Genomic DNA, 13,483 nt, shown 5'->3' with positions numbered 1-13,483 from the left:
GCAGCCACATAGATTTTTGGTGCCAGCAGCTACAAACGGCAGTTTCACATGGACCACAAAATAGGATAATAAGATTAAATACTCCCATATTGAGGTCTCAGGGAACATACTGCATACCTCTGGGCTATAACTGACTCCCAACTTCTCATCATCATACTGGACAAGTTTAAATGAGAGTGGGATGTTCATCTCCAGAAGAGAAGTAGTGGGACCCATCTCTAGCACCATCGAGGATAGGCTAGATCATGAAACAAGTTGTCAACCGATATCTTCCCCCTAACTGATTAGCACAGGTGCCTCTGTATTGTTGTTCTGGGCCTTTGCCGAATCATCGACTCCTTCTCTGGGGCTTCATCTCTCCTCATGCAGAGGGATAGTTCTGATAATGAGCGCCTGGGGTTTAGAAGGATCAGAAAATTGAACCCCTGAAACAGCCTGATCAGCAGTGAACAAACCCAGGGCCAAACACCCCAAATTGTTGTCTACTTTCAGAAATATCAGAAATGACCTTGAGCTTCATAAGTGCAGCAAAGCAACTTCGAATAAAGGTTTGTCCAGAAATCAGCTGTCCAGGAGTCAGCTGTTTCAGTTCATTTCTTTCTTTCTTTTTTTTAAGTTGGACATTTTATGTATTTACATTTTAAATGTTATCCTCTTCTACCTCTTTCCCTAACTATTCAATATGGTACTTGAAGTCCTATCCGGAGCAATTAGACAACAAAAAGAGGCCATAGGGATACAAATTAGAAAGAAGTCAAAATATCACTATTTGCAGATGATATGATAGTATACTTAAGTGACCACAAAAATTCCACCAGAGAACTCCTAAGCCTGATAACCAACTTTAGCAAAGTGGCTGGATACAAAATTAACTCAAACCAATCAGTAGCCTTTGTCTACTCAAAAGATAAACAGACTAAGAAAGAAATTAGGGAAGCAACACCCTTCACAATAGTTGCAAGTAATATAAAATACCAGCTGTTCCAATCTCTAGCTAGTATATTAGAGTGATTATCAGTGAGGACACATACACACACTTGTAAATGTGCCCTGATTGAATGGTAAATCAAATGATCCCCAAAGTGTAACACAATATTTCATTCCAAACCCAAAGCTCAAACGTATCCTTCTTTGGACTCATTTGTTGTAATTACCTCCTTAAAAAGCCATTACCATCATCATTTGCTAATAAGGAGCTATCACAGTATCAAGAAAAACAACACATAGAACCATACAAAGAAATACAGTAGTTTTCACTTAAAGATAGAATTCCACTCCCAAAGTGGAACCAGGGACTCAGGTTGTCTCAGCAGTGTGGTAAAGTGGCCTCTAGAGCTGAAATGGCAACATCATAGCCCAGAGTGTTGGAACTGGAACTGTATGTCTACTCGTGACAAGAATCATATGGAGAGTAAGGTTGCATAGTACCCCTGATGGGCAGTAAAATGCCATTATCACTGATGATAATGCTGTTGGAGATAATGAGCAGGTGGAGTCAGTTCCCACACTCCCACCAGACAACAAAATCTCTAATACTCACCGTTACCTAGGGAGCTGCCTGGCATTCATCCCCTGAGGGTAAAGCTAACTTCTCTCATCTGAGGGCTTTTGGAAGCTAGCCCTCGCCAGATTAAGAAATAGCCCTAGCATGGTATGATGGTGCACTCCTGTAATCCCAGAACTCAAGTGCCTAAGAGAGAGAATCATGAATTTAAGGCCATTCTCAACTACCCAGTAAGAACTTCCTGCAAGCAAACAAGCAACCAGGACGACCTCGGGTGGGTACGTTACCGTAATGGGGATGGAATCCCTGAACATGGAAACATAGACCTAGAGAAAAGACTATTTCCTACAGCATAGTCTCATGGTTTCCCCCAAAGACTGAGCAGATAATCAGGCAAAACCAATTTTCTAATTTTGTGCTTTGGATCTGAAATTAGACCCCCAAATTGGGGATGTTCTAATGTAATTGATCCAAGATAACCTATGTCTTCTGTCTAACAATGGCAGTCCATTATTTTAGTTGTTCTGATACCTTGTTGATGAATGAAGGTCACCCCTAGCCTACTGCTAAAATATATCAGTCAATTCAGTAGGAAGAAATTTTGGGGTCTATTTTGGTCACATAGTTTCTATTCATTTCAACCAAATAATGGCTTCCTGGGCATTGTTCTAGCAAGGGGAAGAACATAAACAAACCTGTGTCTACATCTTTCTCCCTGGTGGTCCAGATGCTCAGTTCCTGTCCTGAGAAATAGCACAGCCTCAACTTAAAAAGAGCAGACAGTTGAAATGAAACTGGCCATTCAGTCTCTAAACATCTAAGCCTTTCTGATGTAGTCCAGATGGACAGGTGGAGTAGGAGCACCCACACAGCTTCTTCAGCAGGTCTCTGGCCACTACTTAAGTCCAGCAGTAAAGATCCAGGATAGGATGCTGTAGGCACACCTATAGCGTGGCCATCTGTACTTTGAGCAGGATACATTAGTAGCATTGAGGTGTGGTAGGCTCTTTGCAACTCTCAGTGTCTTCCTGGTCCTTCATCTGTCCCAGTGTGCTGTGCATTTTATATTTTGTTTTATGTTGCAAGCATTTATTTGAACTACTCTCTGAGTGTGAAGGAGTTTTGAGTCAGAATGTTAAGATGTGTGGGAAATCACTGTCAAAGGAGCTTCGAGGGGGTGGAACTTTAATTAAACCAAGGCATTAACTGCCCAAAGACATTTTCTTAATGAACAATGGGACCACAGAAGCACAGAAATTTAATACTGCCTGAGGAGGTTGGGTAGGGCTTAAGAATCAAATTTTGACAATTGAGTTGGAGTCAGGGGGTAGGGGGTACAAAATCAACAGTGCCTTTTTTTTTATCCAAGTTCCAGACAATATAAGAAATAAAAGTGGTTAAAGTATAGTATGCAAAATACCCCCTTTTATTGCTTAGAGGGGAAAATAGAAAATTGTGGCTTTAGGGCTATTCACTAAATAGGCCAGAGTGAACTCCAGATTCACTTACAAATAATCCTACCTGGAGGACCCTGAGGATGCTGTACACTTAGAGTCAAAGAGAACGCTGAAAAAGATGAAGGCATGCTGTGAACTGAACCTGTGATATACACAGAAGGACTCCAGTACTATTTCTATAAGCGGTGAAAACTCACTATGTTTTTCAAGGAAACATTGTAGTCATGAATAATGTTCAGCTACTACACAAAAACTCATACAAAGGCCTAGAAGTTACCAAAAAGGCCTTCAATAATCTACAGGAAAGCCAGGAAATACAGACTTGGGCATTTTCATCTTTGAGTTGGAGGCAATGGAAATTATATCTCAGATAACTGAGGACAGATTATGCCTGTTCTATAATATGTAAACTTTTCTGGAGGAGGAAGTACCTTGTCACTGAAGTTATCAAGGGAGAACTGGGAGAGTAATGTCTGCCTTCCTGATCATCTGTATACCAAATTGTTGTGGTCAACTACTACATGGAGAACGTTGTGTGGCATGCTCAAATTACTAAGTTAAGTCTGCCAGGTAGAGAAGAGAGATGCCACAACACACAGCCAAGGAAACAAAAGAGACCCAGAAAGGACCTCGAGAGCTGTGACTGATTGACAAATCTCTAGAGCATAGTCAGAAAGGGAGCTTTTTTTTAAAAAAAGTTATAAAATAACACAGCAAAATGTTTGATATGGCCTAATGATGCAGGGGAAGAGACTAAAGAAAGCTTATCTTTAATCCTGGAAACAGAAAGATAAATTTCTCATAGAAAGGGTAGGTTGTTGAGAAGCATTCCTTGAAGGAAAATCCTTTAAAGATAATGAAAATAATTGTATTTTCCCTTAACAGACACAAAGTAAAAACAGAATAAAATGATACTTTTGAGTGTGATCAGCTAATTCAAATTGGCAGTAACATCTCCCTCACATCTACCATGTTCTCTTCCTCCCCTTCCCTTTCTCCTCCCCCTCTTCCCTCCCCCTCTCCCCTCCCCCTCTCCCATCCCCCTTTCCACCTCTCCTCCCCTCTTCCCTCCCCCTTCCCCCTTCCTCTCCTCCCCCTCTTCCTTCCCCTCTCCCCTCCCCCTCTTCCTCTCCTGCCCCTCCTCCTCCCTCTCCCTCTCTCTCAGTAAGCTTTGTCCTGCATCACAGGCTAGGTCCTTCCCTGAGAAGGACTTCCAGTTGCCCTGACAATTCGTAGTTTCCTTAACAGCTCTGCTTTTTATTCATTCTGCACAGGGCTCAGATGCTTGTGTGGGCCGGGTATTTGGATCTGGGCACATTTGTAAAAGAGTGTTGGTGAAATATTTTAAAGTAGAATGAGTTCAAACTTCTCTGGTTACCCTACATTTGAGAAGGCAAGGTCATCCTTTTGATGTGGGTTTTGAGCTGTACAGAGATGAAGATTATAGCTTTGTTTGGATGAGTTTTCTTGTAGACTTAGATCAATTACATTAAAAAATTCAGTCTTCAAACAGTGACCCCAAAGAAAATAATGCTGGCTTTTTCTTCTTGTGAAAGTAATACCCACTTTACATCCCGTGGGACTAGCTGTCCCTTTCTATTGAAATTATTCACAGCAATGCCACTTGTATGGCTCGGGAATACACTGACATTAATAACAGAATATTTCAATCCAAGCTGTCAGGCCATAAGGGAATAACATTTCCCATTAAGTCAAAAGCTGAGTTTGAAAGCATATAAAATTGCTTGGATTTGGATTATTGGTTTTATTATTTAGTATTTACATCTATTTCTTCAACCCACTGTACTCAGAAAGACTTAATGATCTAGCTAAACCACAAAGAAGTATTTGAGAACTAGTTTAAAAATTAACTTAATTTAAAAGGTATCTATTAGGAAGTAGAGATTGCTCAGTGGTTAAGAACACTGACTGCTCTTTCAGGGGTCTTGAGTTCGATTCCCAGAAACCACGTGGTAGCTCATAACCATCTGTAATGAGATCTGATGCCCTCTTCTGGTGTGTCTGAAGACAGTGACAGTGTACTCACATACATAAAATAAATAAATAATAAATCTTTTGGTTTAAAAAAAGTTATCTATCTCAAACCAGGAGGTTTTAGGGTTCTAGACACATGACAAATGCATGTGGCTTTCTCAACAAACTGCTGGTCTGAAGAGTAGACTAGGCAGACTTCAGAAAAGCATGTTCCAGAGTATTTTATGGTAAGAAAATCCATTTGGCTTAAACATATAATTTTATTCCTTTTCTTATATTTATGACACATTTATATATTTAAAGAGGAAACCTTTCATAAGCTTAATAAGTACAAATAAGTATCTTTCTGTTTATGTTTAACCAGAAAGCTCTTACTGAGTGCCAAGCTCTGTTCTAAGTGCTTTATAAATAATAGTTCATTTCTCAGCCTGATGATCTTGGAATTGGGGACCTACTCTGTGTGCTGCCTCCTGTGCAAAATAGCAGAATATATTTTTAGTCTATCTGTGTTCATCAAGTTACCCTTTTCACCTTCTAGGACAGAACTACTTCTAGGTAGAACTAATATGCTATACAACTTTTAGCCATGCTCACATGGTGTCTAGTTGTGGTGGCTAAAGAAAGGATAGACTAGAAGCAGACATACACACTGAGAGGCTGTGAAAGAAAATTCGAATGTATGGGAAACCCAATGGGTAGAAGGTAAGATTGCATCAGGAAACTGTGAACACGGAGATGAGAGGCTCTACCCAGCTTTAGACAGAAACCCCCAGGGCTTAAGAGGAAGTGTCCTCCCAGAATGAGTCCATTGAGACTTCCATGGTATGAAGTAAAAATGGAACACATGTGAAACAATTTCCTTCCAGGAAAACCACTGAAGTCAAAGCAAGACCCAAGCCTAGAGATAGTATATGCAGAAAGCAGTATATTATGAGGGGATGTAGATATAGGTACCACTCTCTATGAAACACTAAGGATATCAGCAGAGGGGAAGGGCATCCTTAGAGTTAGACTACCACATATGGTGCTCTTAGGTTACTACAGAGAGATTGAGTAAAATCCCACTCTCCTCCTCTCATCTCTGTTGGTAGAATAACTATTCTTGGTGTGTACATGGGGGACTCTTCCTTTTCAGTGGGAGCAGTTCATCAGCAAACCATGACCATTACAACTGTTTCTACCTGGTTCTCACTTAGGCCCCAACACAGAGCCCCACTTGATACCAGCAGAGACAAGAGCTAAACGCCCATCATTGACCTCAATATTTTTCTTACAGCTTCACCTCAAACAAATGAAAGTCCCACAATTCCACTCCCAAACTCCCATTACAAAAGTAACTTGCAAGAACAATTATAAACTCCCTGTTAGGTTTCTATACTTAGAAATGCCCCCTGAGTCTCTTCAGAGTAAAGAGTGGTTATAAATGAATGAAGACTACCATGGAGTATTTTCTAGAAATAAACAGGAGAAAGGAAAAGCAGTATGAGAAAGAAATGTGCCTATAGGAAGAGCTGACAAACTATTCCCTGCTTTCCCTGCATTCTCTCTAATGATGTACTCACCTTCACCTCCTCTGTTTCACTTGCTTCATGTAATCTCTTCCCTCCATGATGCTTCTACCGCCATCACAGCCACTGTTAATCTCCATCCCCTATCTCAGCATGCTCTCACAGCCTGCCTGCCAGTCATTTGCTTCAGCACACTAATTCCTGAATGGGAGAAATGATCTAATGCAAGTCTCCTTCCCAACTGATCTTAAGGGGAGTCAGTCAAGGCCTCCTCTGCAGTGTTTAATATAGAGTGGTTCCCTTATAAGTGGTGGGCACTTGCAGGGAACCCTCCACAGAACTTAGGCTGGCTTACCAGATTTCCCATTCAATCTCAGGTCTCTCTACCATTCTATCCTTTGGCCTCTGGTTACTAGATGTAAAAAAAAAAAAAAAAAAAAAACAGAGTTAAGAAGACTAAATGAAAGATGCCCAGTAGGGAGGGGCTAGGTTAGAATTCTTATGCAAATACTTGGGGAATAAATCACACCCCAAATAGGTTAGTGTAACAGTAGGAAAACCAATAGAAAACGAAATTTACCATATCAGTAGATTGTACTTTCTCTATCTGAAATTTAATAAATGCTAGGCTTTGTTAGTTTTCAGTTTTTACCACTGTCTGAGGAAAACAGTCAATCAATGTAAGCCCTGTCTTTGTATCTTGACAAGCCCTTATCTTTGGCAAGGTATGAAGTATCACATATTAAGATAAAATATGTGAGATGTGTATTTTGGTGGGTTGATCATGATTTAAAAACATGGATGATTATTTGTGGAGGGACTTCTTTAAGTTAAAATTCAACCCAAGGGATTCCTAAAGTCCAGTAATGGCAGATATGAACATTAACCAAGTCTATGCCATGTTTCTTCCTACTTGGCCATAAAGTGAGTTGAGATATGGGTTCTGGATACTTCCACCCTCAAAGGCAGACCCTGGCCATCTCACAAGGAATATCTACCAACTAAAACCCATACATATTTGGTCCTGAAACATCTTGTTACCTGTGGTTTTATTTCAGCTGCTTATTAGTTTATGTGGCATTATATTTCCCAATGTTTTCATAGGCATAAATTTTGTGTAGTTACTTGAAGAAAATTGTGTTTCATTCTTCACCTGGGGGTTTCATTACAATTCACTAAACATTCTTGGCCTCATTATACATTTCCAATTAAGGTCAGACACATTGCAGCTATATTGTATGGATATTGAATGGATTCTATATACTTCCAAAAGTGAAGGAAATATCTAATACCTCTAGTTCCATAGAAGACCTAAGAGACACTTCTTAACACAAGATGCATTTTTCTCTTATAATGTTCCTCAGTGTTTTCTGGGCTCTGTTTTGTTTTTTGTTTTGTTTTGTTTTTTAAGTACCTCAGAGATTCCTAATGTTTACTTTTGAAAAAGTCTTACTGTGGTACCATTTTTATACATAACACTTTCTTCATTGTACCTGAATATTTATTTCTCTACAGCAGAGAAACTTACAAGAATTGCTTTAAGCATAGAGAAAAACAGAATAGTTTTTTTTTTTCCAGTTAGATACACATTTATCAATAGCTGTGTGTGTGTGTGTGTGTGTGTGTGTGTGTGTCTCAGAGGACAGCTTTCGGGATTCAGTTCTCTCCTTCTACCATGTGGGTTCCTGAAATCAAATGTGCCCACGGAACCATCTCTCTGGCTCTGATTACAATCTTGATTAATTTTGTTACACCCACTTCAGACTTCACAGACCATAGAAGAAACATCAAATCTACTCACAGGCACTGAGACTCTAATCTGAAGAAAATAAGAAAAAAAAAGTTTTAATGCTGTATAGGTTCCATCACTACAGTAGTAGCTAATGCCTTTCAAATGTGTGGGAGATTCTGTTTGAAAAGTACAATCGTTTAAGGAGTTACTTGGTTTTCCTGGCCACTCACATAATCTAAACATAGGAAATGGTGACCACGTTTTTATTGGCAAAATCAACTGCTGAGGCTATTTGAGTTGGTGGGTAGGTAGAATTTTTTAATTGGAGTCATTATTATATAAATTTAAATATGTGTGGCATAAAATGTATTAATAAATACAATATGTAGTATTTCAAGACACATACATTCTTGTTCTATGCAAACTTTTGAAACACTAAGAATCACATACTCCCAGAACTGACACAGGCAAAAATTATCAGTGTTCATGATATGGCCACAGCTTTCCTTGGTTCTTGACCAGTGACAGAGTTGGTCTTGAACTAGGCACTGTCTTTAGGAGGTCATCTCATACAAGGAGCAGGAACCTCCTTTCTAAATGACCCAGAGTATAATATCAGAAGCTTGAGACATAGGTCAAGATCAACCTTGTGTGCTCCACCCACATGTAAATAAAAAACGTTATTCAGCAGAAAATAGATGATTCCATAGACTCATAAGCTCTTTAGATCCCATCTGACAGTCTTGACACAGAACCAGAATGTCGGTGTAAACAAATTCTTCTCAATGGACCAATCATTTTTGAATAACACACTGGATACTTTCATAAGTACCTTATAACTGCTTGTAGGTTATGAATTCATGTCAGAGGGATGGGCAGAAGGATATAGGGGGAAAGGGAGAAGCGAAGCATTAAAAACAAAAAAAAGAAAAAAGAAAAAAACAAAAAGCATGAAGGCTAGAAGGTTGACAAAGCAGTTCATATCACTGGCTGCTTTTCCTGGGGACCCAGGTTTTGTCCCCAGCACCCATATGACAGTTTTCATAAATACCTGTAACTCCAATTCCAGGGGAATCTGATGCCCTCTTTAGGCATCTGCTGGTACCAGGCACACACGTGGTGCACAGACATTCAGGCAGGTACAACTTACCCATATACACAAAATAATAAAAACAATGCTTTGATGAGTAGAATTTAAAGTCTTCTGTTTTTGCCAACCCTCTCCTACACAATGCCCAACTCAGTCTTGATTTACCCCAATTTAGATGCTTCCCACAAGGGGGTAATGAACCTTTCTGAATTCGCATACCAGCCAGAAAGTCAAGTATATTGTGTTACTGAGAGAGAAGTAGGGTTCTGAATATAATTAGAGAGCCAAGGTCAACTAGACCCTGATGCACTCATTTCCTAAGCTTATATTTTTGTTGGCTATGATGCTCTTACTTCCAGAAATGCTCAGGTTGAAGTATATGACAAGTATGCCACATCTTCTTGCTTAAGTGACTTGCATTCTACTAGAGTTCTCCTAAGAACTACTACAAGTCTTCAGATACAGAAGAACATTTTAAATAATGACCATTAACTAGACAATTAACCTACTTTCCTCCCAAATCAAAATAATAATTCAAAGATCCCACAGGAATCTACATAACCTTTTTCCTAAATAATTGACTTTTTTCCAGTGTAAATCTGAGTAGCTTTTGGGGAAAGTGATTGGAATGCAAGCAGCCAAGTTTCGACTGTGCAAGACACAGCTTTGTAAGGACCATTAAAGGAATCTAAATTAATTTTTGATAGGCATAAAGAAGGAGCAGTAAGCTGAGCAAATCTAGAGCAGCTGCAGATTCAAGAAATTCTCAAAATGTTTGATTTGTGTCACTAATAAAATATAAATCGTGCTTGACTTATAAAAAGCTATTTCATCCCATGTGGACAACATGCTAAAGATGGTCATTTGTTCACATTTCTACAGATTTTTCTAAACAAATTGTGTCCAAAGTGTGGCTTAGAAAACAAAGTATGGGGAGAAAAATTCAAGAACAAGAAAAAGAAAGAATGCTGAGGGAAAGGGTATATTCTCCAGTGCTTTACCAGGGAGGTTTCGTCCAGTCAATACAAATAAAATGACCAATAAAATGGAATATTGCTTTCTAGGATGTAGAATCTAGCTTGAAAACCAATGCAAGGGCCTGTATCAGTGAGGATCATAAAATAATAAATGAATGCATGAGTGTTTCAATGTGTTTAAATAAGACTCATTATGTTCAAATTCACTGATGAATTTCACGGATCCATGGACCTGAAAATTGTCGAATAGAAACACCTTTTCTCTGACCCCACATGCACTTCTTTTTCTGAAGAAAAGAGTTCCTCACTTTTACTGAAATCCACAGTCTATGAAACTTTCTCTACAGATAGGCTAAGATTAACATTCATAGCTTTGTTCATTACTAAGTATTTAGAACACTCTTCTGAATTCAAGACCAGTGTGCATGCGTGTGTCCAAAGAGAGAGAGAGAGAAAAGTTTATTGTTGCCAGATTTGGCAAATTCTATTTGTGGTAAGCACGGTATTTCTAAGCACAACAAGGATCCCTGCCACTCATTAAAAAAAAAAAAAAAAAAAAAAAAAAAAACCCTCAAGATGCTTTTGAGTGTTAGGTAATGTTTTTAAACCACAGGACTTCATGTTTTAACATCCAAAGGAAAGAGAATTTGAAGGTATTGATATACTCAGTGTTTATTTCATCCAATTTTAGGCATTTAACTGATTTTAAAAATTTAACTCAATTTAAATTTTTAACTATATCAATTGCCAACTTTATTCTAAATATGAAAATTTTTATTATCCTGAGCATATTTCTGAATTTCTAGAGATTATAATATTGATATATTGACAAATGTATTTTCAAAAAAATGCTTGAAATTTATCATAGTCAAATTAGTCTACAAAAACTGATCCCTTGTGGCTGGATATCCTTTGGAAGGGTGATTCTCATCTTTCCACTAGATCTTATAACATGGGAACATTCTAGAGGCTCATTTTAGTACCTTTCCCTCCATGACAACACTAAATGGATCTGAAAGGAAAGTTCACTTGGTCTGTAAATTTGAAGTTAAACTGACTCAAGCTTTGCTAAAGAGAGAGAATTTGGAAATTTCCATAAAATTTGGGGGTTGAACCCAGTGCCATGTGAATGCTAGGCAAGTATTATACTGCTAATGTATATCCTCAGACAAGAAGGCATCTAGATCTGTCCTCTGGATAAGCCATGTTTCTCAAAGCACATTAATGGACAAATCCCTATATAGTATTTTTATGGCAGCAATGTTTCCCCTAAAAAAAAGCATGCAGTGCAAATGGCTCACTTAGCTTAGTCTCTTCTCCCTGAAATGCCTTTCAGGAGCTTGTTAAATAGTCACAAGGGCAGCAATGGGATGGTCTTTCCTTCACAGACACCCAGGCAGAGCCTCAGGATGCTCCACTGTCCTCTCCTTAGATTTGAAAGAATAATTCTCGACTCCTCCCCATTTACAGAAAGCTAGTGGGGAACCAGGCTTCATCTGTCCCCCAGTTCTCATTACAGAACAAAAAGGAGTCACCACCCCTACCTTGACCACCATTCATTCTTTCCTCTACACATTTTATATGGAGATTTAAAACAATATCTATTCATACGCAGCCAACATTTGGAATCCTTCCTTTAAGAGTAAAATCAAACTATGGAGAAAAAAAAATCTTATCTTCTGTGACTTAGAGTTGATAAGACCCTGTGAGACTGGTACACTCATAGTTTAGAAGGAAGACGAGTCACATAAGTCAAATAAAATCTCTTAGCAGCAGAGCAGAAGCCAAATCGCAGACTGTTATTTGTCAGTGGGAAGCAGCTTTCTGATGCCAGATAAAATTACACCAAAGGACAACTGAGATGACCAAGGTTTAGTCTTGTTTTTGTTTTGTATAAATTCGTGTTTACACAAAGGGCACAGAATTTCAATTGTGCCTTTTGTAAGAACACTTGTATGCATCCCAGAAGAACAACTCATTTTTACATCGTTCAGTTTAACCTGGCACAGTATCAATTCAAACAAACGTGAGTTCTCCAGTAACTCTAATGATGCGTCCGGTGTCCATGTGAAATAAACAGAAGATGGGTGTTTCTCTCATAAACATTGGTTTTCAGTGTTTCTCTTTAATATGTTAGGATGAATCACACACATGATGCTGACATTACAGAAATTGTTACATGAAGCTCACAAGGCTTTGTGGCTTGAAAGAAATCACTTAAATGTGTTAGGAGATACCACTGAATCCCTGTGATTCATCTGAATGCAGCAAATACGTAATGAGTACAGACGTGCACCTGGTACCTTACTCACGAAAGCAGGATGCAATTATGCAGAAAAGTATGTGACCCAAGTGGTGGCCTTTTCTGATTGCAGCGTCACTGAGATCTGATGTTCAGAGCCCAGACCCAAAATCTAGGCAGTAGTAGAACCAACAAGCCCTCACTGAGTTTAGTGATATATTTTGTTTTACTCTGGTTTGTTTTTTAATAAAAAGAGCTATTTAGATCTTTCTGTGGTAACCAGGAAATTAGAAAATCTTAACATTACTACATAGTTGAGAGACTTCTTACATCAGAATATGGCTTCCAACATTTTGATTGCTAGCCCAGTTTGTGTCTCTGTTACCCCCTTCCCTTCTTTGGGTATCCTAGGTTCTCGGGTGCAAAGTGGGGTAAACTCTCCCTTTTATAAAGTGTGGGGGTTGGGCAAAATCACATAGATTTGCTGGGGGTGGGAATTCTGCTAATAAGTTTTCTACAAATGTCACTCAGTATTTTATCCCTTCGTATCTCATTACCTCCCCGTGCTCAGTAATTTCAGTTTGTGCTTTTTTTTTTCTCTCTTTTGTTTATTTGGTTTGCTGGCTTTGTGTTCTTTTCTCTTTTTTTCCTTTTCTTTTCCTTTTTTTAATGCAGGAATCGGTCAAGGGGTTCCAGTGGTGGCTCTCATTGTGGAAGGAGGACCCAATGTCATCTCAATTGTTTTGGAATACCTTCGAGACACCCCTCCTGTACCAGTCGTGGTCTGTGATGGGAGTGGACGGGCATCCGACATCCTAGCATTTGGGCATAAATATTCAGAAGAAGGCGGGTAAGTAAATTGCCAGGTCCCTTGGGAGACACCTGGGAACAAAGCTTCTGTGTAAAGCTCGGGAAAGAGGACAGTGGAGCACGTTCTCTGCGATTTAGCCAAGACCTTATAGTGTGGGACAGTGGAAA

At 39.0% G+C, this 13,483-nt stretch overlaps 1 protein-coding gene across 21 annotated transcripts in view; it reads left to right on the top strand.

Moving 5' to 3' along the window:
• Positions 1 to 13,483, top strand: part of TRPM3 (transient receptor potential cation channel subfamily M member 3) — a gene marked incomplete at both ends in the record, with an annotated part of 816,961 nt that overhangs the window by 601,878 nt on the left and 201,600 nt on the right. For all 21 annotated transcript variants that reach the window (XM_080911710.1, XM_080911707.1, XM_080911721.1 and 18 more), the window contains one exon: positions 13,181 to 13,355. In XM_080911710.1, the coding sequence (XP_080767836.1) occupies positions 13,181 to 13,355 (175 nt within the window). The remainder of the gene's footprint in view (positions 1 to 13,180; positions 13,356 to 13,483) is intronic.

Source organism: Micromys minutus (genome assembly GCF_963924665.1).
Source record: "Micromys minutus genome assembly, chromosome: 2".
NCBI classification, from domain to species: Eukaryota; Metazoa; Chordata; class Mammalia; order Rodentia; family Muridae; genus Micromys; species Micromys minutus.
Note: the sequence above shows the minus strand (reverse complement) of the source record. Positions and strands in the feature narration are given on the sequence as shown.